Source organism: Lissotriton helveticus, chromosome 10 (assembly GCF_964261635.1).
Source record: "Lissotriton helveticus chromosome 10, aLisHel1.1, whole genome shotgun sequence".
NCBI lineage: Eukaryota > Metazoa > Chordata > Amphibia > Caudata > Salamandridae > Lissotriton > Lissotriton helveticus.
The window spans coordinates 249,655,630-249,682,277 of record NC_136071.1 but is presented as its reverse complement, the minus strand read 5'-3'; the positions used below and the strand labels follow the sequence as shown (position 1 = coordinate 249,682,277).

At 43.5% G+C, this 26,648-nt stretch overlaps 1 protein-coding gene across 1 annotated transcript in view; it reads right to left on the bottom strand.

The window, feature by feature from the left end:
- The window catches only part of CLEC19A (C-type lectin domain containing 19A), a 195,807-nt gene that overhangs the window by 20,497 nt on the left and 148,662 nt on the right, over positions 1–26,648 (bottom strand). The window contains exon 3 of the mRNA XM_078664223.1: positions 7,225–7,318. Coding sequence (XP_078520349.1) covers positions 7,225–7,318 — 94 coding nt within the window. The remainder of the gene's footprint in view (positions 1–7,224; positions 7,319–26,648) is intronic.

The window sequence follows — 26,648 nt, the reverse complement described above, 5'->3', positions numbered from 1 at the left end:
TGACTTAGATGTATTGATATTACAAAGAACAATGGCTTTTATTTTTTAAAATAATTAATACTTAAATAAAAGTTATTGTAATTTATAATGACACTAGCTTAAATTTTTGTAAATAACTTTTGGGAAGATTATGTTCATTGTATTTTATTGTGATGAAAATCCAAGAACAGAAGTGAAATATTAACATTTTTTTGGTGACATTTGTAATAAAGTGTGAAACATTGAGATAACATATTTGAACCAGTTGTTGCGTACCAGACTTCAACATCAGCCAATCACGTTGATAAAGAGGTTTTAATGCGCACGATTCCAACGATTGCAAGTTGTGTACAATCGAATTTTGAGCAATATGTTCCTGTGACGTGCAGCAAGTTTTCCCTGTTGCAAAACACGATAATGGAGGCCTATATAATGCGATATGTAATATTGCTCCGAGCGCAAAACGGGATTTTTGGCCCAATCATAAAGAGAGCGTCAGGGTTACATTTTTGGGAGCCTGATTCTTTTTTGGGGAAAAATGAACTTCACCCGTAGATGTATTGTTATTTTTGGGTATAAAACTAAAATGTTGGGATTATTTATGTGTGTAAACTGAAACCATACATACATACACACTTCACCACCGCCCACGTCCTGTAAACTGGGCCCCAACTCGAAATCTATACTCTAAAATTAATTTACTCGCCAATAGTCTTGCACCAGGGATGGGCATATTTGCTACTTTTCATTGTGCCAATTGGCTGTTAACTGTTTGCTGCTTTTTTTTTAGCTGTCACGAGCTTTTTTTCTCATACCCTTTCCATCAGGTAGCGGCTAGAAAACAGCTCCTTCTCCATAGAGAACAGAAAAAAAAAAAGATTAGCACTGTGCAGGGGAGAAAAAAAGTTTGCAGGCGCATTTGCAATGATCGGCTATAGACATGAGAATTTAAGACTGGAATAAAAGAAAAAATAAACTTACAATTCTGAAAAAAAAATTACGTAGTTGTAGCCAATGAAAGCCCGATCCGATGGTGGGTATCGATGCATTGTGATTACAGGGTGCTGTGCATACTTTGAAAATGTTTTCTTTTTGTCTCTTGTTTTTAAATTTGGAATGTAAACATTGAGAACTGTACTGACCTTATGATTGTTGTGGTTTTTAATATGTTTTTATATGTGAAATTTTTAAAAAGACATTATGAACCTAATGTATGAGATGATATAATAAAAGATGTTTATACTTTTACTCTTAAAGTAATTTTTGCTTTAATTTACGATTTATTGTTGCTGTGACCCTTGATATAATTTCATCTGATTGTATAAAAAGTCTGAATTATTACAAACCAATAGATGAGCTAATAGTCATCTGCCCCTGTAGAGATACAGTTCTACGAATAGATTTTGTGGGACGTTTACTTACTTTCGCGCATACTTTGAAAAAGCCACTGCAGTGGACCCTGGGGCGGAATGAAAAGGTTTATAGCTTAAATGCTTTCCCCCTTTCACCGCCGCCGCCCTCTCTCGTGAGGGCATTAAAGAGAGAAGCGGAATGCATTAAAAAACTAAAAAAAGTCGCACCAGCTCAAACGCTCGCTAGGACAGCAGAGTGTATTAAATTCGGTTCACACTGATGTGATTTGCAAGTTGCATTTTCCTAGGTGTGGCCTGGGCAAAACCCTCTGCATAACATTGGAGCGAACTCTAGGGAGAGACGGAAGAGAGTGCGAGAGAGAGGAGAGAAACAGAGAGTTCTAGCGAGAGACGGGAGAGAGTGCATGAAAGAGAGGGAGAGACGGGAGAGAGTGCGAGAGAAAGAGAGAGAGAGCTCTAGGGAGAGACGGAAGAGAGTGTGAGAGAGAGAGGGAGCTCTACAGAGACGGGGGAGAAAGAGAGAGTTCTAGCGAGAGACGGGAGAGAGTGCATGAAAGAGGGAGAGACGGGAGAGAGTGTGAGAGAAAGAGAGAGAGAGCTCTAGGGAGAGACGGAAGAGAGTGTGAGAGAGAGAGGGAGCTCTACAGAGACGGGGGAGAAAGAGAGAGTTCTAGCGAGAGACGGGAGAGAATGCGAGATAGAGAGGGAGAGAAAGAGAGAGAGGGAGAGACGGGAGAGAGTGCGAGAGAAAGAGAGAGAGAGCTCTACAGAGACGGGGGAGAAAGAGAGAGTTCTAGCGAGAGACGGGAGGGAATGCGAGATAGAGAGGGAGAGAAAGGGAGAGACGGGAGAGAGTGCGAGAGAGAGGGAGAGGAAGAGAGAGCTTTAGGGAGAGAGTTGGGGAGAAAGAGAGAGTTCTAGCGAGAGCACGAGAGAGACAGCGGGGGTGCCACGGAGTAATCCGATGGTTGCCGAGGCGCGGGCGGCGGTGGCTGGTAGTGATATGAGTGAGATGTAATTACCTGATCGGCTCTGGCTGAGCCGGTGTCTGCACATTTGTTTCCCTGCTACTATTTTCAAGGTCAGACAAGTTCCTAATAATGTAATGTGTGGATGTTTTTATTAGTAGCAGTCATAGTTTTTGTAGAGTTTGAAGGGTTGACGTGCTCTGTTTTTTTCCTGCCAGTTAGTCAGAGCGCTGTAAACACTGTGGGAATAGCTGGGGCTACAACAGGCAAGGGCTGGGGTAAGGACGCAGGAGAGAGGGGGTATTGGGTGGGCGCTGGGGGAAGCTGGGGAGCTGGGGACTGGAAGAGGCCGTGGGCTAAGAAGGTATAGAATACAAGGGTCTGTGAAACTATAAAACAAGTTAAATAAGGAGACAGGCCGTGAAACTGAAAGCACGGCCGGCCGGCCGTGAAAGCCTTTGATCCGGCATGAAACTGAAAGCATGGGCGGCCGGCCGTGAAAGCCTTTGATCCGGCAGGCGGCGATGAGGGTGTGAAGCAGCAGGGGCTGCGGGAGGGAGGCTGGGCTGCCTTTGATGTGGTAATGCAAGGCAGGCGGCTGGTGGCATGTGCACGCACTTTTAATGTCAATGCGCTTGCGCATTCAGCTTGAATTTCACGGGCACTGCAAGGAATCGCCATGGAATCGCAAGTTGGTTAAAGTCTGTTTAAGCCCCCATAGTCTCGCAAGCTCAATGCGCATGTGCATTGACAGGCGAGACCTAAAAACCAAAAGGAGATGGATTGAATGCCTGAATTCTTCTCAGGCATTAACAATTGCTGTTGATAATTGTGAATTTGCATTTATCACTTAAACATCACCCACATTAGCACTGAAAAATATATTGTTAACTAAGAACAATCAGAGATTTCTTTTCTGACAATATTTTTCTATGAAATGTAGATCACATAGCTTAGTTTACAAAGTTGGCCTAAATCATGGAACCCGCATCTAGAACCATTTCCAAATTCCAGAGGCGTTGCCTGCCATTTCTCACCCAAGGGAAGTTACCATACCAATATATCTTACAGAGTTATAGAAAGTAAATGCCTCTAGAAATTTTGGGACAGTCCGTTTGATTCATGCCACCCATAATGATCTTAAGGTTGCTGTCCTTAACTATATATTTTCCCAATAATTACCTTATATCAGCAAACACTTTGAAAATAACATCTGACCATGTCTATAATTGCACACTTTCAGTATCTCCAACATAATCTATTATACATTCCTAAGAATACACCTTCTGCAGGCGGTTTACTATTATATCATTTTAACAATTGCCTAATGTGTATGCAAAAATAGGGTATGGAGCAAACGGTTCACAGAACTCAACCCTGGAGACATCCCGTAGTGCCTGTCTCTCATGATTATTCAGAAAAGTGGCGAAATTGATTGGTCTATGGGGTCTAAATGTGGTCAGATTGCTTGTTTCTATGGTCCATTCTTACTGAAAAGAGTAGAATTTAAATCAGTATTCAAGACTGTATTCATATATGTTTTGATGGCATGGTCCAGGTAACACTCACCAATAGCGGAACATAAGTTCATTCTTGGATTGCCCATGGCGCAGTGCAGTGTGTTATGTTGTTTACAAAAGAACTTAGTACACTGTGTGGGTTGGTGCCCTTCAGATGCAGTGCATTGTAGTGGGTTGGTGTCCCTAGGATGTAGTAAGTGTAGTGGTTTATAGCATGTAAGACACATAGAGGTTTGTGTGTCTAATATTTGTGTATCAAAAGCAATTCGTTATGCCTGTGTCAAGGATGTAGTGTGACATTTTAACATCTATAGAACTCACTGCGGTACCCACGGTTGGCACAGAAGCACTGCTGAATTAGTGCTTCATGAATGTGCTGCAGTGGGTTCGCATCGACAGAATGCAGTGCTTGTGGTAGGTAGGTTTTGCTAAGATGCAACGCTTTGGGCTGTACTAGTGGTTATATGGATACAATGCTGTGTGTCAGGTTACTGGCGTTATTTATAGAGTCCCAAGAATGCTGTGCAGTGGAGTGGACTAGTGTTTTTTTTATTGCAGTGCAATGTGTCTGGTTAGACTGATTGGTTAGTGTGCTGAGGATGCTGTGCAATATGGTGCTTGGTGTCCCTACAATGTACTACAGTCTGCTTGGTTAGTGCCCATAGGCTGCAGACTCCAGACAATAGAGCTGAGCACCTAACACCATTACAAAAGCTTCAGCTACAAGTCAAGAATGAGTAGCAATCGGATTCCCTAAATAACTCTTTTGAGAAATTGGGTTTTCGGTTCAGTGGGGTGTTATTTTTTAAAATGTTTTATTTATTTGAGTCTTAGATAGCACCGGCTAAACCTAAGGGTAACAAAGAGCTTTACATATTTTGAAAATAAGTGATAAGTTTACAAGACGTACATGATGAAAGTCAGTTTGGTTAAAACAGACAAGTAAAAAAATAAAGGAAAATAGAGCAGTAAGGTATTTCAAAAAGGATACAGTAAAGTATAGCAATCGAGCAATTGGGTAATGAGGGTGGAGGTGGATTTGAGACAGCGTACTCAGTTTGTCAGGGGTCTCCCTGACGGCAATTGTCAAAGATATAGGGTGTTAACCCTGCTCAAGCAATAGCCACAATTCCACAATCCCTTTCAGGGCGATATACAAAAGTCACTAAATTTACATTTGCTTTACCTTCTGGTAGCTTGGCATGAACGTAATCAGACTTAACAAAGAGGAAATATGTAAAGTATGTATGCAGCTCACAAATAGTATAAAGTGAAAACACAACACAAGAAAATCCCACATTAATTTAGATAGAGTACATTTTTATTAATTATTTTACACTAAAATGGCAAAAATCCAATCAGTAGAAGAGGAATTATGAAGTTCAAGGTAACACAAAGCAACTAAAAGATCAAAGTGCCAACCGTGTAAATCTAGTCTTTTGAGACCTGGTCAAAGTTGAAAAATATGGCCGACCACTATGGAGTGCGAGTTGTATACAAAAAGCAGGTTGGGCCCAGTCAGCGCTTACCTTCGGACCTATAGGACAGTTCGAAGAAAAATGTTCTGAGACGGGAAAGTTTAGTGGGGCAAAGTTCCAGGCAGTGTCCAAGGGGGGAGCGTTGTCGTCAGGAAGCTACTGGGCAAGAACACAGTGAAGATCTTTTCATTTGGACTTATTCACTTTTTTGGAAGTTGAAAATCTCCAGCCGGATGAAACTGGGGGCTGTAGCTGGCGAGAGATCCAGGAGGCCAGACATCCATTTGGTGAAGGACCACTGAACAGGGGTCACTGCTGTGTAGAAGAACATTGTGGGAGCTGCCACAAAGTCAGGTCAACCGGTGATACACGTTCAGCGGCTAGACAGGCAGGTGGGTTCCGGTCTTCCCTCGGTTCTCAGAGCAGTTTTTAGCCTGAAATGTTCTAAATCCGAAGATTTGGATTTCGGCTATTGGGGCATCTTTAGCACCACCACCAAGGATCCAGGGCTGGAGAGGCACCACGTAGGGAGTTAGGGCTCACTCAGGCTGGGTCCAGGTGCGGTTTTAAGATGGTTGGCGCCTTTTCTGTCCCTGAGGCTCTGATCAGGAAGCCAGCCAACTAGCCTTTGGAGCCACACTTAGTCGTGGGTTCAAGTGATGGAACAGGGTTCAAGCAGCAGGGCATGCCTATGGGGGTTTAATGCAGGCTCCAGGCAGCAAAGTAGTCCTTTCAAGAACAGCAAAGCAGTCTTGTGGAGTATACAGCAGGCCACATTAGCAGATACATCTCTGAGCGTCTTTCCACAGGTCAAGAAAGTGAACTGAAGAGTGTGGTTGTGGGTCCCATTTTAAACCTGGTGCCTTCTTTGAAGAGGAGGAGAAGTTTCTAGAGAATTTCCTTTGAAGTGCTTGACATTTTTGACTTTCATGCCCTGCCTCCAAGCTGGCTGCATGAACGATTCATGGGTGACAAGTTCTTCGCGTGAAGGTGGAGCCCAGCCATATTCAGCTGCAAGTGGTGCTGTGCCCAGCTCCGCCCAAGGCAGACCTAATACCTCTATTGTGCAGCAGTCTGTGAGGAATGAACAAAGTCCAGCTACCAAACTACACCCAGTCATGTGACACAGGAATAGGCTGCAGGCACCAAATAGGGCAGGTAAATCCAACTTTCTAAACGTGGCATTTTTAAAATTGTAACTCAAACTCCGACTTTTAATTTCGCAGACACCGAACACTTATTAATGGTAATAAGGAAACCCAATATTATCCTATGGGAGAGGTAGGTCTCAAAGAAGTGATAAACAAACGTAGAAGCTTTTCACTACATGGACAAGTAAAACGTAAAAGTACATGTCCAACATTTTAATTACAATGCACCCTGTCCTGTGGGCTACCTGGGGCCTACCTTAGGGGTGACTTTTATGCAATAAAATGTGAGTTTATGGTTTGACAATGGGGGTGTATTGCTGAGTTGAATCAGTAGTTTAAGACCGAATTCACGATGATATGGCAGTCCTGGTGCATGTTTAAGGGGCTACTTAAGTGCTGCAGGCACATTAGTAGCATCTAATTAACTGGCCCTGGGTATATGGTATATTACGCAGAAAGGGACTTATAAGTAAATTATTTATGTCGATCAGGTGTAAGCCAATTTTATGTTTAAGGGAGAGAGCACAAGCAGTTTAACACTGGTTAGCAGTGGTTAAGTGCACAGAGTCCTAGAGCCAACCAAAACAAATTTCAGTAACAAAGGAGGAAAAAGGCAAACTGTTTAGGGAAAAAGAGCACACTCAGGCTGACAGGTCTAACAACTCTTTAATAAAGACACTAACATGTAGCCCATTTTGTTTCTTCAACCAGACATAAGAATAACAGAGCATAATTAATACTCCATCGTTTCTCACCTGCCTTCTGTCATGTAGTCCTATCCAGATATCAGTTGGTATCCCAGGGACTCGACTGTTCACCAGATCATAAACAAAGACATTTTCTTCCCAGCTGACAAGAGAGGCAGATAGAACAATGGCATATTAATGTTTACAGTAAAACATCAAAAAAACAATAAGGTTTAAACTAATGGCAATGAGGTGTGAGGGGAAACCTGTTCCTTTTACAGTCTTTTGAGCTTCCACGAATTGTGTGCATTCGAAGTAGACCTTCATTCATGCTAATCAAAATATCCTTGGGCCTTCTTTTATGTTAATCAAAATACCCCTGAGGAATTAGCAATATTGAGCTAATTATGATCAGGATCACTGGAATTATACGATTTTGCGACTGTGGCGTTTTATGGGTAAATACAGGTTTGCCAAATATGCCACATAATCTATCATCTGTTACATATACATTACATGCAGCATTGGTCCAGCACACTTATACAGTAAACTATACAATTTTATATACACATGTCAATCATTTCGATGCAGAATCAATGTTCTTTTGATAATTCTTTCTTTATTAGATCTTCATTTAAAAGTCTGTAGCCAAAGCCAACGAGTTTCGTCCTTCACGGACTTCTTCAGGGGGAATTTATTCTTTATCGTAGAGTATCATGCACCAATGTGTTCTCTATCCAAGACAGGTAAAGTTATTTTTGAAATATCTCAGTTGGATAGGTATTCGTGTTCTATTTGTAAACAGGCACCGGCTCCATGGCGTGGCGTCTTCCGTGCCGGTTAATATCCCGAGTCGAATTATCTACTAAAAAGAACCAAATTCTTTGTCATTGTGACAGCAGATCGGTGCCTGTTTACAAATCTGTTACATAATTTGCAGACATTTACGAAAACAAATAATTTCTAGCTCAAATTGATCAAAGGTTACTAACAATATAGTGACACATTTTACAATGTAGTGGAAAGGGTTTTCAAAGGTTGACTGGCCACCTTTCTGTTGCTGTATTTGGGTGTCAAACTGTTACTAATGAGGTGAAACCGTTGCTAAACAGTGTTAACCTGTGTAAAAATGTCAAAATAAGGAAGCAATATTTACACAAATTGTGCCGCATTATACCACATAATTTGGTCTTCCTCTAACACATAATTTCGGAGGCCATGCTCACAATCATCCTACAGTAAAAGCCTGCATGGTTGCGCAAATGTAACATGAGGTTCAGCTGTGTAAGCTAACATATTCTTGAAGTATCTTATGGAAAGGCATAGTTTCTGTCACAGGTAAATGATTTAAAATATAATTGTCCTTGATATTTACATTTCCTTAGTTGACATTTTTATAAAGTGCAACTGATTTATACATTTGCAGTGCATATGTGATATAAAATGTGGACTAAAGCACTGGGATGTTGAACCACTCTAGTGCTCTCAAATCTGAGGCTTGCTCATTAGAGCCTAAGGCTTGATGGGGGAGCTTTCTTTCCTCTTTTTATACCATGTCAGCACCTGGTGCCTAGTTGTTTTTCATTCATTCATTTCTATCTTTATTTCGATCGCTTGGATCATAAAAGATGTACATCATGGATTTAAAAACATTTGTGGATAGTCATGTTCATAAAACAGGAATTAAAAGAAAATCATTACATTTGTCATCTTGTTGTACGAGTTCAAAGTGCTAGTGCAGGTTACAAGTCCGACTGGTACATACTATAAACAATCACATTTCTGATAGTTAGTAAAAACATTTACAGATCATTCCGATTTAGGGTAATCTGTACAATGAATTGTTATGAAGCTTGTACCAAATCTGTATCAGAATTCAAAATGTAACGAGTGCGCTTGTGCCACATCGCAGTTAAAAATGTAGCTATCGCAAACACAGTTGAAGGTGATAAATCCGTCTTAAGTATTCTGTGGGCTGGAGTGCAATGCCTGAAACCTAAGTTTTTAAGAAGAGGAACAAGCCAATACTTTCTGGGTTTTTGATAAGCTTTACAAAAGAATAAAACCTGTATTTCACTTTCCATTTGAGATGGACATGCAGGGCATTGCTTGGCGGAGTAAGAGAGGGACCAGGTATGTGTGAATGCTCTAAGGGGGAGGCTGCCATACCTCCACTGCAAATATAATTTCCTGGTCAGGGCCAGGGAGATGCTTTCAAGAACATATTCCAGGTGGTAGGAGTCTTTAAATTGAATGAATGACCTTGTTAGAGACCCCAACCGGCTATTCCCAAGTAAAGTGTTTAATTTTAAGTCATAGTATTCCTTGGATAAATGTTTGCGTGAAACCTTGCTGCATGCGTTTTCGGGGTCTAACCATAATTCTGGCCTTCCCAGATTCTCGCAAATCTTTTTTATATATTTTAGCCAGGGGAGCTCAGGAGTGGTCCAAAGTCGTCGCCAGAATGATAGTGGTTTTAAACCCAATTCTTCCTCTATTGATCTGAGGCCCAAGTCTAGTCTTAGAGGGAGAAGCGGGGTGCTAGAAGGTAGGGCTACCAACTGCCTGGTGAACTTATTTTCTGTGGTCATGAGGTTTAAAACAGGTGTATGCCCCCACAGTTCTCCACCGTGTATAACTGCCCCCCTCGCCTGCACTTTGTAGATTTCAAGCACTGAGCCGAGGGGTTTATAAGTCGATCTATTTGATATCCTAGAGATACCACCTATTAACTGCGCCAATTTAAGATTGGCCTTTATTCAATGAGTATCCCAGGTCATATTTTGATTAAGAGTCACCCCTAAATACTCAAATGTTTGAACGCTCTCTAGTCTCGATGTGCCTATAGATGGATTAGGGCGAGTTGAGGATGGGGGGTTAAAGATCATATATTTAGTTTTCAGAGCATTAATCGTCAGCCCCCGCTCCCCACAAAATGACACAAAACCATCCAGGACTCGTTGTATCCCCATCGGGGATTTGGACAGCAGCAGGGTGTCATCCGCAAACATGATTGCTGGCACCCTGCTGCCGTTAAGCCTTGGGGCATCAATATCATTAATCCCAGTCAAGTGGGCGATTACCCCGTTGACAAAGAGGCAGAACAGCGTAGGTGCCAACACACAACCCTGTCTCACCCCTCTGTCAACGGGGAATCTTGCCGAAAGCATCCCATTCCTACCGCACCTGACCCGAGCAAAGTTTTCTTGATGGAGTCTTATCAAGATGTTCAAGATATCAAGTGGGATGCCCAACTCCGCAAGGACGGACCACAGTTTCTGTCTTGGCACCAAGTCGAAGGCGGCACGCAGGTCTACAAAGACCGTATATAAGCTGCTGCCTTCGATTATCGCAGTTTTCCAAAATAGGAAGTTAAGACGAAAGATCTGATCCGTTGTTGAGATTTTCTTTCTGAATCCTGCCTGTTAAGGGCTCAGAATAGCGAACTCTTCGATCCAGTCATGGAGGCGATCTAATATCAGTCTCCCAAACAGCTTTTGTGACACGTCGATGAGCCTGTAATTGGCTGGTAGCAGAGGTGAACCCTTCTTAAATATAGGGACAATATCTGCCCCCAGCCAAGTACAGGGCACCTCCATGCCCCTCAATACGGCATTGAAGATCATCAGCAGGCATGGAGCCATACGTCTGGCTCTGGCTTAAAAAGGTCGCCCTGGAGCCCATCCAGGCCAGGAGCTTTGCCAGATGCCAACCCAGAGATAGCAACTCGGACCTCTTCCTCGGTAAAAAGATCCCCCTCCAGTTGTAAGCCAATAATTGGCAATGGGTGAGTTAGGGCCCCATCTGTATCCACATCAGCTCCAACATAAAGAGCTTGAAAGTGTTCTTGCCAGACCCTGGCTGAAATATTAGGTTCGAAGGCCGAGAGTGACTCAACGGACCCCGTACTTACTATTCGCCAGAATTTACGTGAGTCCCTATCTGCTAATGTGGCGGTGAGATTCTCCCATTTGTCCTGATCCCATTCTGCCTTAGCATGGGTAATCAAGCGCTTGTAGTCCCTTCTCCTTGCCTGTATTACGGATCTGTTGTTACCTTGCTTTAGGGAAATCAACAGGTCTGCTTTAGCCTTTCGGCAGGCAGCGTTGCACCACATAGGTCGATGTCGAATACTACCCCCAATTTTTACTGGGGAAAAAAAGACTTCAGCGGTAGTCTTAATAAACTCCTCATGAGCGGACCAGAGTTTTTTATGCATCTCATGAGCGTTGGGTTGCGCCACTAGTACACTCACCTTTTCGAGTATGGGAATAACGCAGCCATACAACTCTGAAACCTTTTCTGGGTTGGTGGCTAGTTTTTCCCACCTCACTCTACGTCTGTTGTTTGCCAGGAACAACTCTATAGTGGGCACATCTTCGTCATCCCTATGTTCATCATCTAGACCGGGGAGGGAGTATTCTAATTCAAGCGCATTGTGATCGCTGTCATCCCTCGCTATCACCCTGAAGTCCTTACTTTTAGACCAGGAGGAAAGTTGGACTAGAATATAGTCCAATCTTGACTCCTTCCCCATTTTATTGAATGTACATTTAGAGGGGATGTCTGAATTCAGACGCCCATTACAGGCCCTAATAGCGTGTTTGAGGGTTAAGGCGGTGATCTGTACTGCTAATGGTGTCCAGGCTCTGGGGGGAGGGGCCACCGTGGGAGGTACTAGCCACAGCGCGTCCTCCTCCATTGAGGTTCCATCTAGTAGTCCTGTTAGTGTCTCAAAGTGGCAGTTCAGATCGCCCCCCACCACAAAGGGTATATCCTTGGCAATATCATTGAGGAAGGTGGAAAGTTCCTCAATGGTACTTGACTCCCTGGTTATGTTCACCGGCCTAGAGTAAACATTTACCACTGCCAGTTTGATGGAATTGGGCCATTCCATGAGGACGCATTGGACGTCCTCGGAAGCTGTGGGGTGTGATGTAGCCCTGCAACCCAGGTAGGATGCCACCCAGATGGCAAGGCCACCAGAGGGATGCCCCTTGCCCCCCCATCGAGCAGGAATGGAAAATACAGCAAAACCAGGACGATTATGTTCCTCTCTTGCCCAAGTTTCTTGAAACATACAAACATCCTTAGAGTCTATAAATGTGCTCCAGTCTATGGAATCGAGCTTGTTTCCCAAGCCAGCCAGGTTCCAAGACAGTATCTTTAACGGAGCTGGTTTATGATGAGATATCGAACTTGGGGTGACCCCCTGGACTTTTGGGCTGGCCAGCGATGTTACGGTTTGACTTAGTTCCCCCTGTCTGCCTAAAGGTTGCATGTTTCTAGATGATGGCCCTAATGGTTTAGGATTGGAAGTGGGACTTGGAGTAACCCACTGACCAATTAGGCTAGCCGGCGGTGTTATGTTTTGCATTAGATCCCCCTGTCTAGCTGAATGTTGCATATTTCTGAGTGGTGGCCCGGATATGGAGTGTTGGCATTCCTTGTCATACTGTAGTTCTACGCGGGACTTAATCCCTAAGATGCGAGAGGTGCGTTGACTAGAAGAGGTGATTTTGCCCGCTTGCTCCCCACTGAGTCGGTGATGAGCCACCCCCCTCCTCAGTGGGTAGAGTCAGTCAATCATATCCAGACAGCTAAACCTGTTATATAATGTGGGATGGGCAGGCTGCTGAACTATCGGACGTTAGAACTCTCCTCTCTCCCTGCTTCCCCAGCCTCTCCCTCTCATGGGGACCAAATCCCATCCCTCCTCCTCCCGGGCATTACGCCAGGGTGGGTAAAAAAAGGATAGGGGTAAAGACTGGATTGATGTTCCTTGATCACGATATGGCCTCCCACATATGTGTGAAACAGTCCTAGGATCCCTGAAATTAATCAAGACACAATCGCCTTTAATCGATTTCTTTGTGTTACCTAGCCAGGGGACTCTTCTTACCATAAGTACCTCACTCGCTATTCCTACAGGAAGGGGTCTATTTAGGGTAAGCCAATTGACCACCTTGTTTCTTAATGCGGTGACCGATTCTTTAATCTCTGGTTTTAATTCCGGTATACCTGCAAGGATAACTACAAATGGGCTGGCCTCAGGGGGGAGATCTATAGACATAATCTTATTTGTTTTGTCAGCCACCGCCTGGTTAGATTTAATGTTGGACTCAGGGTGATTAGTTGTAGTTACACCTTCCATAGGTTGGGAAGTTACAGGGAGGGTGGTGGACGACTGTGATTTCTGGAGTTTGGAGCTATTCTAGCATCCTTGGTGGAGATTGCTGTTGTTGTACCCCACTTGTTCTTAGATTCGGCCCCACCCCTGTCAGCCTTGTTATCTATTTTAAGACCCTCAACTATTAGTGCCAAACTTTTCTCTATGGTTGTCAGTCTAGCTTCAATCCTGGTTAAGCGGGCTTCTAAGGGGCTAAGTAGTGAACTAAGGAGAGTGCCAATGTTGTCGATAGTGATGGCACCTCCTTCCGTTGTTATGGGGCTAGAATTCACCTGCTCAATAACTCGCGTAGGTGGAGTGGTTAGGGATATTGTTGTAGTATCTTTTGGGGGTAGGGGTACAGTTTTACTGTGTACCGAGGTGTTGCCCTCCCCTAAGTTATTGTGCTTGGCAACTTTTGCCTTACGACCCCCAGGATTTTGGGCCCCTCTTTTCCTTTTGGTGGAGAAGTGTGGCTCAGTGGTTAGAGGCGGCAGACCCGGAAGCTGAGATCAGCCGTGGACCAGGGTTCGATTCCCCGCCTCGGCGGGTCTTGGGCTAAAAAATTCCACGGACTCGACAATTCTCGCTCCGGTGCCTACTCGACTCACGGGGTCACACTCTGCGACTCTGGGCAATAGCTTGCTTAATCTCCACTACGGCCCCTCGCGGCGGGATGCCTGGCTTTCACCTTGTAAATACCCTGCCGGGGTATCTCACAGGGGAATACCAGGACGGGTTCCCTAAGCAAGCGCCTTGAGACCCCTGGGTGATTCGTGCGCTATATAAATCGAAATACATTTACATTTACATTTTGGGTATTGCTCCTTCCCTAACTCCACATTCCAAACTAGTGTCTCTAGCGCTAGAGATTTCAATATTTTGAGTAGTTGGTACAAGGGATGGAGAAGTAGGATGGAATTGGATAGAGGGTGGGGACAATTGTCGTGTGTATTCGGTGCCAAGGGATTCATTGTCCCTATGTTGCGAAATAGAAATAGATACATTAGGCAAACCCACCACCCCGTTATCCCGTCTTTCATGGTCCAAATGATCCTGTCCATTCTCGGGAGATCTGGCATGCGCTATTGTACCCATGGAGGATCTTCTTACCCATTCAATCTCCTGGGATATGCGCCTTTCCAGTATGGTGATTTCATCAATGAGAAGTGAACCCGCTTTGACAAAATAATTGTCCAAAGTACCTGTTGGATGACCACCAGCCTGCATGGTTTTGCTCCTCGTTTCTCTAGTAGCCATAGTCCTTAGTGCGAGATCAGGGTGGTAAAAAAGAGGTGGACAGGAAAGCCAAGGAGGGTAGCCCGGTCCGGTCTCGCCCATGCTCGAACGGGCTCAAACGGGCCCGCCCTTGGCCCGGGCTTCGCCCGGGCTCGTCCCGCGTGCGCGGTTGTGGGCGTAGCTAAAGTAGGTAGGAGGAGTGGTGCAGGAAGAGGCCCCAGCTGTGGCAAATGATGGCAGGCAAGGCCCGCTGGTCCTCGCAGTCCCGACCCGGCTGCTCTTCCCAAAATACTCTGCCCCTCACTTTGCAGGTATTCGATGTCAAGCCACACTCTGTTCGTAGGAAAATAAAATGATGAATCGCCCCAAAGTCAGCGCCTGCGAGCGGCTCCCGCGGAGCGGGGGCCGTGAGGCGTTATGTAGAGGAAGGGGGAGGGTGCAGGAAGAGGCCCCAGCTGTGGCAAATGATGGCAGGCAAGGCCCGCTGGTCCTCGCAGTCCCAACCCGGCTGCTCTTCCCAAAATACTCTGCCCCTCACTTTGCAGGTATTCGATGTCAAGCCACACTCTGCTCGTAGGAAAATAAAATGATGAATCGCCCCAAAGTCAGCGCCTGCGAGCGGCACCTAGATGTTTTTAGCATCTCCACTGCACAGCCTCCGATCTCCCCAACACCTATAGGAGGCAGCATCATTCTGTGGCAGAGGCCGCACGCTCTCTCCTGCCCCAACAAAGATTCTGAAGAGTGTGATGCATGTCCAGCCCATTTCTACCCGGCAGGCCTTTCCTTTGCATGGGCAGGCAGTAGATAAAAGAGATGGTGTGGGACCACTAAAGAAGACTTACATCCTTGCCAGATGTATACTCACATTTTGAGAGGGGCCAGCAGAGGACTTGAAAGGACAACATTGTGAAGCCAAGGTGTCCACCAGAAATCAAAGAAACGCTGAGAGGCAGTACAGACCCCACTATGAGTGCGGCCATCAACATAGAAATGCTCTCATTACATCAGCACCTACTGCTCACCACTTTGTCACTGACCATGGGTTTGGTTCAACCAATAGGAGTTAATGGTCTGAATGTTTATCACATCCATACTTTCGTCACAAACCTTCCTCCTTATAACCGGGTAGTAGCCTAGTCCACAGTGGAAGACAATTAAGAGTAGTGTGATCAAACATTACAATGTTACGAAACCCCCTGTGGTGTGGGAGGAGGACTTACTGCTTATAGCAGTCTATAGATTCTGAACTATGAAGTGGAATGGAGTTCCTATTTTGTGTGAAATCCACTCACTGCACCATCTATACATATTTGTATGAGTGCTAGAAAGCTGGTCCCCATCGTTTTAGACATTGTTCAAAGACATTTATTTCACTCTATCATGAACAAACATAAACACTTTTACTGCTTTAAAGGAATGCTTCTTGCCACTCTCTGTTTAAGAAAAAACGATTATTTTTCCTCACACACAAAATATAATTGATCAACAATTTAAAAGTTATCACCACAAGAGCCAATTTGTCAAACTCAGTAAATGGGAATAAAACAAAAATCATAACAATTGAAAAAAAATGTTAGAAATGTGTTGGCAAATGGCAAGGAATGGTGTGGAGAGAGTAGCCTTAAACATATATTTAGGTTTCAACTTCTCCAGTTCCTTAAGCTGGCCAGAGCACTTACAACACACTGATGTTGGGTCGACAGTGTCTATAGGTGGCTGGAGTACAGGAGTTCTATGCCACATCTTTTATTGGTCTTTAACCCGTTTACCATGGCGGACATTCTGCCGCGGTGCGGGCGTTCTAATGGGTGGGCCGGGCTGCGTCGGCCAACAGTCGTGTGCAGCACCCCGAAGGTAGTGCTCACGGCCGACGCGAGCACGGGATAGGCTAAAGGTAAATAACCCCTGTGTGCTCTTTATGGAGGCATTCATAAAGAGCACCTGTGATGTAACGGAGAGGAGTAACCAGCGTTACAATGCTACCATTACATTGCGGTGCTTTTACAACACAGTTGTTACAACAATCACGTTGTTAGTACGCAATACCTTCACATCGCAAGTCACTAGATCGACTTGCTGTAGGGGGCGCTCTAAACTAAGGAATAGTATAATTTACTATTCCAACACCTTCCCTACTGTGGCACATGCTGGAGTCGGAATAGTAAATCATACTATTCCTAAGTCCAGCACGCCCCCTACAGCAAGTCGATCTAATGACTTCCGATGTTAAGGTATCGCGTTCTAACAACCCGGTTGTAGTAATGACCGCATTGTAATGGAACACGATGTAATAGCATGCATATTAACAAGCTAAATTCACGTAGAGGCATACTTTGAAAAGTATAATAAAACCTCCACCCAATATGAACATCGAGGCTGGCAAAGGTGATACTTGGATACAACTTTAGTTTTGATATGGTAGGAGTATATATGCCAATATGTATGAATTTCCTGTCTTGAGGGAATCAAGCTAAACTTTCCCAACTTGTTGTTATTGTTGTGGTTGGGCGAGGCATCTCAATAATCCATTGGAGAGCAGACACTGCATTATTTGTTTACCTGGCTCTGTAAAACAGCGATGGTTCAGATACCTCAAAGCACACAGTTCTGTTTGGCAGTGCCAACATATTTGCCCCACCTGACATGCGCACTTGTTACAGCAGTGGTGCAAAGAGGAGGACTACACTTCCTGCACTATGAGACTGCAAAGTTGCAGACTGACTCAGCCGAAAGGAAATATGGGGCAAATAATTAATATAGATATCTTATAGTGTCTGTTGCAGGTCCCAGGTGGTGGAGCACTGCTCAAGCGCCTCTGAAGAGGAACCAGCATTGAAGATTTGCAGTCTAATGTTGGTGATTTGGTGTAGCAGTGACTCTGTCTTCCTGTACATATACCTGTTACCCAACCGACTTAGTTTAAATGCTTTATTTGCTATTCCTGGTGTGATGGCACAGACCAAGGAAGGGAAATGCCTCAGCATTTTAAATAGCAAATTCACTTTAACCTATTTTTATGGGATTGTTTTATGTATATATCTTTGCGCTAGCAGACTTTAAAAACATTATTTATAAAGTATAATGCATTGTCACCTGATGCTGCAATATATCTTATGGTTGGAATGCGCTTTGAAGATGTGGCAGTTACATTTCTATGAAAAAGTATTGTTTCATGCTATGATTTTATAACTGGTTTTGTAATGTTGGTGTATCTGTCAATTATATCGCTAGACTTTATTTGTCTAAATAACCATTGACAACTGACAAACTAACATTTCGCACATCATTGATAAAGAACCCCATAGAACTAAATATTAATACCTACCCACTTCTGATAAAAACACTCAGGCAGGTGGATACTAAACTACCTACCCCAGCACCTACTAGAGGCCACAATAAAAGTCAAATGCATTAGAAGCATTTCCATCATCAGACTCAAAGATTGCCACAGTTCCAGACAGTTTCTCTTGCATGATGTTTCTGGTTCAGCTACCTCCAGCGTGTACCTGGAAGGCAGGGAATATTGTCCTAGTAGATGTCTACTGGAAAACAAATCTATTTTGAAGAGATATACTTAAGTAAGAAATGTTGAAATGGTACATCCAATAGGTGATGACATTTTAAGAAGTAGACCAGCTTGTATTAATTTAGCTAGTCGAAGTTGTGTCAATAACTGGAATTTAAAAATGAGGTACAGCTGCAGCAGTATCTGAATCCCGTCATACATTGATGAGAACTATGCCCCAAGTGGAAACGTTTTGCCAGAGGAACGAATTAGGTCAGATCAGTTGCTGTACAGTTAGAGCTTTTGTGAGCCATCTTAATTTCGCAGGTTATTTCATGTACCTGTTTTTGACTAACAAACGGGCTTCCAAAGGACTTGGGGGTGGAGGTTGTCTTTGTTTTATTGTGTAACTCTGTAAGTTGTAATATACATTATTCCTTTTACCAAGTAGTAATCCAGTAAATTAAAGTGGTGAAACCAGGATTCATATTCAAACCCTCATTCGAAGTTCGTTGGTAACATCGAGTCAGGTGCTAACCAGGTGTGCGCCTAAATTGGCATTGCGAGTCCTGCACAATTTTCGTACTACCTCATTTTTTCCACACAGATTTCACCAGATAATGTGAAATGTATGCGGAGAATACTAGCAACATTTCAAAACTGGCAGCTCTAAAAGGGGGAAGACATGCAGTAATACGGTAAAATGTCTTAGTTTTGCCCTGCAGAGCTCACTGTGGGGATCTTTAAAAGTAGGGAAACTAGGGGGCATATTATCAAGACAGGCGATAAAATTATCACCGTTTTAGCGGCAGAAAACTGCAGCTAAAACGGCGATATTGAGCTTGATAATATGCTTTATGGAATTCCAATTGAAGCCCATGTTAAATGTGAAGGACATTTAACATGGGCTTCAATTGGAATTCCATAGAGCATATTATCAAGCCGATTATCGCCATTTTAGCGGCTGTTTTCTGCCGCTAAAACAGCGAGAATTTTATCACCTGCCTTGATAATATGCCCCTAGATCCCTCCTTATCAGTATTTAATACCTCAGGTTTTCTGTAAATGATATACCTGCTGTTCCCACCTGCATTTTGCTCGAGTTAATCTGCCATGCTATTTCTGTGATGTAATTCAGTGATTCCAAATTTCATTTCAGGCAATGTTTATCAAAAATTTCAGAGTCTTAAGTTTCCTAATATCCCTCCTTCCCCAGTATTCCAAAAAATAGACACCCCTTATGCCCACTTATCATCATCATCACTATCAATTTTCAATATCGATTAACAACACCTAGACCTATATTTATTTTGAAAATGAGTCTAGTTATTGAGTCAAAATATTCAAAATCATGGACCACATCTTCTTCTGGATCAATTATTCCTAAATGGAATACGGTTTGCAGTTGTGATCCAGCGGTGTACCAGCAACAGATACTCTACTACCATATACTCACCTGGGCTCATAAAACACACATGATTGAGTGAACCGCTGGATTTTTGTTAAGTTTCTTATATGTTTTCACAATATTCAGGATTAGTTAATTAACACTCCTAACTAACCTTTCACTAATCAAAAAGTTCTTTCCTCTGGTCGATGGACCAGTAGTTGAACTAGTTGATGGTCATAATTACCATAACTCAAACTATTCTTTTATTTAAAAGTAAATAACCACAGACTCAGGAAGGTTTACATCTTTATCTAAATTAAATGCATGTGAACCATTCCATACAATAATCAAGGTTCAGAAAGAGAGAGGACAGAGGGAAAAGGACATTCATCAATAAAAAGAAAAATGTTGCTTACCAAGGATAGTGTGAAAGACCAACCCCCTGGCCAAAGGGCTGGTAAGGGTCCCCAGGATAGGTCAGGAGACAAAGACTTCAGGACAGGATTCATAACAGGATAGCTGACCTCTCTAGAATACTGACGACTTCGCCGCACCCCTCTCTGACACTCTCTTCCTCAGCGAGATTCTTCCCCGATCTTCTGATCTATGTAATGTAATGTATCCAATATTTATAAAGCGCTCTATCACCCCACGGGTATCCTGGCACTGAAGATAGAAGTTTTGAATCACACGCAGAGTTGCCCGCCGCAGGTGATGTAGCACTACACCCTGGGAAAAAGATGGGTTTTAAGTTTTTTTGTAAACTGTACGAACTCCTCTGATTCTCTGATGTTAAGTGGGAGGTTACTCCACAACTGTGCCGCTGTCCAACTGAATGTTCTGCCACCAAATCTAGAAGTTCGTACTCTGGTGGTACAGGCCAGGTAAGCAGTAGAGGAGCGAAGAGTTCGTGAAGGGGAGTACCAGACAAATTTTTTCTGGAGAGGCTGGGGTCCGAGTCCATGAAGGGCCTTGAACACAATGCATGCAGCTTTGAACTCGATTCTCTGGGCCAGAGGAAGCCAGTGGAGATCGATAAGAGCCGCAGACACAGAGTCATCCCAACTCCTCTTTAAAGCTAACTTGACGGCTATTGTTTGAATTTTTTGTAGTCTCTTGATGAGAAAATTTGGTGCACCAAGAAGCAGGGCGTTACAGTAGTCTAGCCGACTCAAGATGACGCTTCTGACTACTAGAGCCCTGGCTGACAGAGGCAGCATGGGAAGCATCTTCCACAAGGCCTTGATAGGGGAGAAACAAGTACCAACTGTTTTATTTACATGTTTCTCCATACTCAGCTTGTTGTCGAAGACTACCTGCAGATTGCGCACATCAGCCACTGGTATGGGAGGTGTGCCTGTCTGGATAGGCCAAAATTCATCTGGAAGTGGGCAAGGGACTTTTTTCACTGTACAGTGCAGAATTTCCGTTTTCTCACCATTAAATTGCAGGGAATTGTCCATAAGCCAACTAGCCATCTTCTGCATGCACTCGTGGAAGTCACTGAGTGACGCAGACTCCCTGCTTTCCAAAGACAGGATAAGCTGCAAGTCGTCAGCATAATTCACCAGCTTGATGTTATAGGATTTAATGATGGGGATCAGAGGTCTTAAATAAATATTGAAAAGGATCGGAATAATGGAGGATCCTTGAGGGACTCCATGCTCAATCGTTCTAAATTCGGATGAAAAGGGGGAGAGTCGTACTGCTTGTTGTCTATTCTCCAAATAGGACTTGTGCCAATTAAAAGCAAGGTCTTCCAGCCCAAGTTCCGCAAGCCGCATCAATAAAATTTTGTGGTTGGCCGTGTCAAAAGCAGCAGACATATCAAGTAAAATCAACCCAGTTGATTGATCTCTGTCTGCCCTCATTTTAAGTTTGTCTAAGACGACAACCAATGCTGTCTCTGCCCCGTGGCCTGAACGAAAACCAAATTCCTCATCTTCAAATCTCAAATTGGTTTCACAAAAGGTTGACAAAGCTCTGCTGACAAGGCGTTCGAGAATTTTTACCGGGTGAGGGAGAAGTGATATTGGTAGTTGTTCAGACACTGAGTGTCAAGGGTAGGTTTCCTCAGTAGGGTTGCCACTAAAGCCTGTTTCCAACAGGAAGGAACTATCCCACTGCTCAAGGATTGACTGCAGATCCTATGGAGCTGTGGCATTAGCTGTCTGCCATACTCCTTCTAGACCTTGGGGGGGGAGAGGGTCCAAGGGGGATCCAGATTTAGTGCTCCTAGCCAGTTTGTAGAACTCATCGTCTGTAGGAAGAACAAACTGGCTTAGAGTTATTAGTTTGTACTCGCGAGCCTCTTCATTTATTTGACCTGCAGATGACTGATCCCAGCCCAGTTATTATCTTGGACATGTTTTACTCAAAAAAAGTAGCTAAGCTGTCGCAGAGTTCTTGAGTTGCGACTGTTTTATTTTTTAGGGAGTCAGGTTTAGATAATTCTTCAACTCTTTTGAAGACCCTACGTGTTGTATTAGGGGCCTCCAAAATAATTTCCTCCATTTTCTTTCTGCCAATTTGCAGTTGTGTCTGAGAACTTTCAAATTCTCGTTAGACCAGGGGGCAGATCGTTTATGTTTAGTTCTTAGATTTTTTATAGGAATAATCTGGTCAAGTGTCTTATTGATCTGCTTACAAAATTCCTGGTAGTTGATTTCCACAGACTTATTTACATCAAACACAAAGGAGTCAGTAAGTAAGGACATTTGATTGTCTATATCAAGCATTATATTCCACTCCCTGCCTTTGCGGTAGTTGGGTGTGATCGCAAAATCTAGGTTTTTAGTAGGGCTACCTACTGGGAAGGTAACAAGGAAGTGATCCGTCTAGCACAAGCGAAATGGTCTCAACTTTGGCTGTATTTTCCTTGGCAAAAATGAAGTCTAGAACATGACCACCTAGGTGGGTAGGGACCAATATCAGCTGTTGTAAGTTCAAGTTCTCACATGAATGCACAAGATTGTTAAGTGCGGACCCATTGTTTCCATTAGCCCAGAGGTTGAAGTCCCCTACAATAACCATGTCGGAGTGTGTGAGTGCCAGATTAAACAATTTTTTAATAAAATTCTGAAAGTGAGAGTTCACTGCACCAGGAGGACGGTAGCAGATAATACCAGAAAATAAATGTCCACTGGGACTCATCAAGGAGAATCCCATGGTCTCCATGCCCTCAGTGTCGTCAATAGAGAGTTGCACAAAGTACCAGATATCCTTAAATATCAATCCAACACCTCCACCTCTTCCAGTAACATGCAGCTTGTGAAGCACCTTATAGCCGACTGGGCATGCCATTCCCAATTCGACCTCAGAGTCAGGGCGGGTCCAGGATTCAGTGAGAAATAATGCATCTAATTCAAGGGTATCGATCAATATGTTGATGTCCTGGCGGTGTTTTACAAAGGACCTGACATTAAGCAAGCCACACTGGCTTGCTCTCTGCAATAGGCACTTTAGCCTGCAAGGAGGATGTATTAAGGGGATCATCACTCCTACCTTTTCTCAACTGTAGGAGTTGGTACCATGTGTAGTTCTTTCGTTGCTCCCTCCCTGCATGTAACTCAAAACCGGCAGAATAGCTGGCGCTGTGCACGGCCAGTGCACTGACGGGCGAAGACGGGCTTGCCTTTGGTGCGCCGGCGGTGCGCCCGATGCGCGCATCAGCTGCGCAGCCTCTTTGCGGCCGTGCTTAAGAAGCCCCCGTGGATGCGCATCTAGAGCGCTAACCGAAGGTTCTGTCCCCAACTGCGCACATCAGCTGCGTGTCTGCTTTGCGGCCGTGCTTAAGAAGCCACCGTGGATGCATATCTAGAGCACTAACCGAAGGTTCTGGCCCCAACTTAACTTCCTGCACTCCCCGAAAGTGAGTATATGCAAGCCCCCAAGCGTTTGAATTACAGCTTCTGAGCAGGTAAGGGTGTTTTTCACTAAGATTTCTATTCCAACTGAATCGGAGTTTCACTAATCACTTATTCAGTCAGTGCAATGAATACATTTTAAAACAGACTATGTAACAATGACAGCACAATAAAACGATAAAATTACAGGGAGCAGGTTAGCATCAGCGCATTAAGTAGAGCAGTGCGTACTAGTATGCCCAATTCAAAATGATCTATCACTGTGTCTGCTTTGCGGGCGTGCTTAAGAAGCCCCCGTGAATGCGCATCTAGAGCGCTAACTGAAGGTTCTGGCCCCAACCTTACTTCCTGCACTCCCCGGAAGTGAGTATATGCAAGCCCCCAAGCATTTGAATTACAGCTTCTGAGCAGGTAAGGGTGTTTTTCAGTAAGATTTATATTCCTACTGAATCGGAGTTTCACTAATCACTTGTTCAGTCAGTGCAATGAATACATTTTAAAACAGTATATTTAACAAAGATAGCAAAATAAAACAATAAAATTACAGGGAGTAGGTTAGCATCAGCGCGTTAAGCAGAGCAGTGCGTGCGAGTATGCCCGATTCAAAATGATCTAGCACTGTGTCTGCTCTGCGGCCGTGCTTAAGAAGCCCCCGTGGATGGGCTTCTAGAGCACTAAACGAAGGTTCTGACCACAACCTTACTTCCTGCACTCCTTGGAAGTGAGTATATGCACGCCCCCCAAGAGTTTGAATTACAGCTTCTGAGCAGGTAGGGGTGTTTTTCACTAAGATTTCTATTCCAACTGAATCAGAGTTTCACTAATCACTTGTTCAGTCAGTGCAATGACTACATTTTAAAACAGTATATTTAACAATGACAGCACAATAAAATGATAAAATTACAGGGAGCAGGTTAGCATCAGCGCGTTAAGCAGAGCAGTGCATGCGAGTATGCCCAATTCAAAATGATCCATCTAGAGCGCTAACCGAAGGTTCTGGCCCCAACCTTACTTCCTGCACTCCCCGGAAGTGAGTATATGCAAGCCCCCAAGCGTTTGAATTACAGCTTCTGAGCAGGTAAGGGTGTTTTCCACTAAGATTTCTATTCCAACTGAATCGGAGTTTCACTAATCACTTGTTCAGTCAGTGCAATGAATACATTTTAAAACAGTATATTTAACAATGACAGCACAATAAAACAATAAAATTACAGGGAGCAGGTCAGCATCAGCGAGTTAAGCAGAGAAGTGTGTGCGAGTATGCCCGATTCAAAATGATCTATCACCCAATTAATTAGGATAGAAAGTACTGCTTCAAGTTCTGCATTCGGTACTTCAACAGCATCTCACAGCATCTCTCCCGACAACAGCATCTCCTGCAGCATCTGTGTCTGAGTCTAACTAACTAACTAAAGCTATCTTAGTTATACCTTTTATTCTTCTTGTTCCACCCACTAAAGTTTCAATATCGTAAAAATATGAAATATGATTGGTCAGGCAAGGGGGAAGCTCCATCACATCATACTTACATTACATGTCATTAAAATCAGTTCAACTATTGTTCGCAAACCCATCCCATTTTAGTTCTAATATACCTCTAGCTCATTCCTGAAACAATTTAATAACATCTTGAATAAGAGTCCTCTTCGTTGAACTCTTCACCATCCGTCTCACGTTTGTAGCACTTGATCTTGGTTCCCTTTCAAATTACACAGTCATTCATTCAGTGGGCATGCTCAGGCATCGCGTCACTTCATTCAATTCGGCTATGCAAGAGAGGCCCAAATACGCACTAGTGATGAAAGTCAAAAGACAGATGTTACTTTCACAAATAAAGTGGTCGCACTGATTACCACCCACCTCTACTCTATCCCGGTTTATTTATTTATGTCTTTTCCCGCATTAGCATTAGTAAAAACCTCTCGATTTGGTTCAAACAAGCGGATGCCATGCACACGAGTCTTCAAGACTCCATTTTAGTATCCCTCTAAGTTTTAACATGTCATACTGCGTAGATGCAGTTGACCCATGCGCACAATAGTTCTCCCCGTTTACAGTGGTATTAGACCTTCTTCATTGTTATCCACGTTAGCACACACATAAGCAAGCTTCTCTAACCCGTGTGTTCATGTGGTGCGTATTAGTTATTCACAAAACATGATTCATAACTTGTTAGTGAGTTAAACGAGTGGATTGCTCCAAGCAAGTCTCTTCTCTACGAGTCCTTGCTCCATCAGTTGTAGGTAACAGAATTGTATAAGAAATACGGATCATACCAGTTAGGTGATATGAAATTCATAATTGATGTGTATAAATCCAGTCTTATCACTTCCACGTCCCACATCTGTATCTATCTATCTATCTATCTATCTATCTATCTATCTATCTATCTATCTATCTATCTATCTATCTATCTATCTATCTATCTATCTATCTATCTATCTATCTACCTACCTACCTACCTACCTACCTACCTATATATATATATATATATATATATATATATATATATATATATATATATATATATTACCTACTGGCGGTCGCCAGTAGGTATATATAGTTAGGATTTTTTCCCTATGGGATTTTTGAAAATTCTATGTCTAATAACTTTGGCGTTTGTGGACGGAATTGGCTGAAATTTTCTGGAAAATGGAACATTTTGTTTCTGAGCAGCCCCTGGAAATTTGGGGGGGGTTTGTCAAGGGGGGGCCGAGAAAAAAGGGGGGTCCCAAAACGTGTTTTTAACATTGAGTTTTCCATAGGGCGGTTGGCCTCACTTGAATGGAATGGATTTCCACGAAACTTGGCAAAATTGTAGGGACTGGTAGCCCGATGTGCCTTTGCTAGGTCTCAATATATGTGCTTCAGTGGATTTTGAGAAATTAACGTTCAAAAAAAGATATATATCTGTAACAGCGGACCGGGCAGCGCTCCGGTTCGCGGACTTTACGCGTAACGGAACTTCGCATAGCGAAGCTGATTGGCTCTCCGGTGTCTGTCAACATTCTAAACAGTCCGGAGCGGCCGCCATCTTGTCTCTCGGTAGGATTGAGAGACAAGAGGAGGCCAAAACAAAGGGGGAAATGACCATAAGGGGGCATAGTAGATCCTCCCTGACCCCCTAGGTTTAATGTGGAGGCTTTAAAAGGGCCCCGCGCGGCAAAAAAAAATAAAAAAAATTTTTGTTTTTTGCGTGGGTAGCGCCCGGTTCGCGAACCGGGAAGCGTTCTGGGCAGCGTACTATAAGGAAAAAAGAATGATAGACTTTTCAAATACTGTATGTTAATTGATTGTTGGTTTTGTTGATTATTTTTTAAT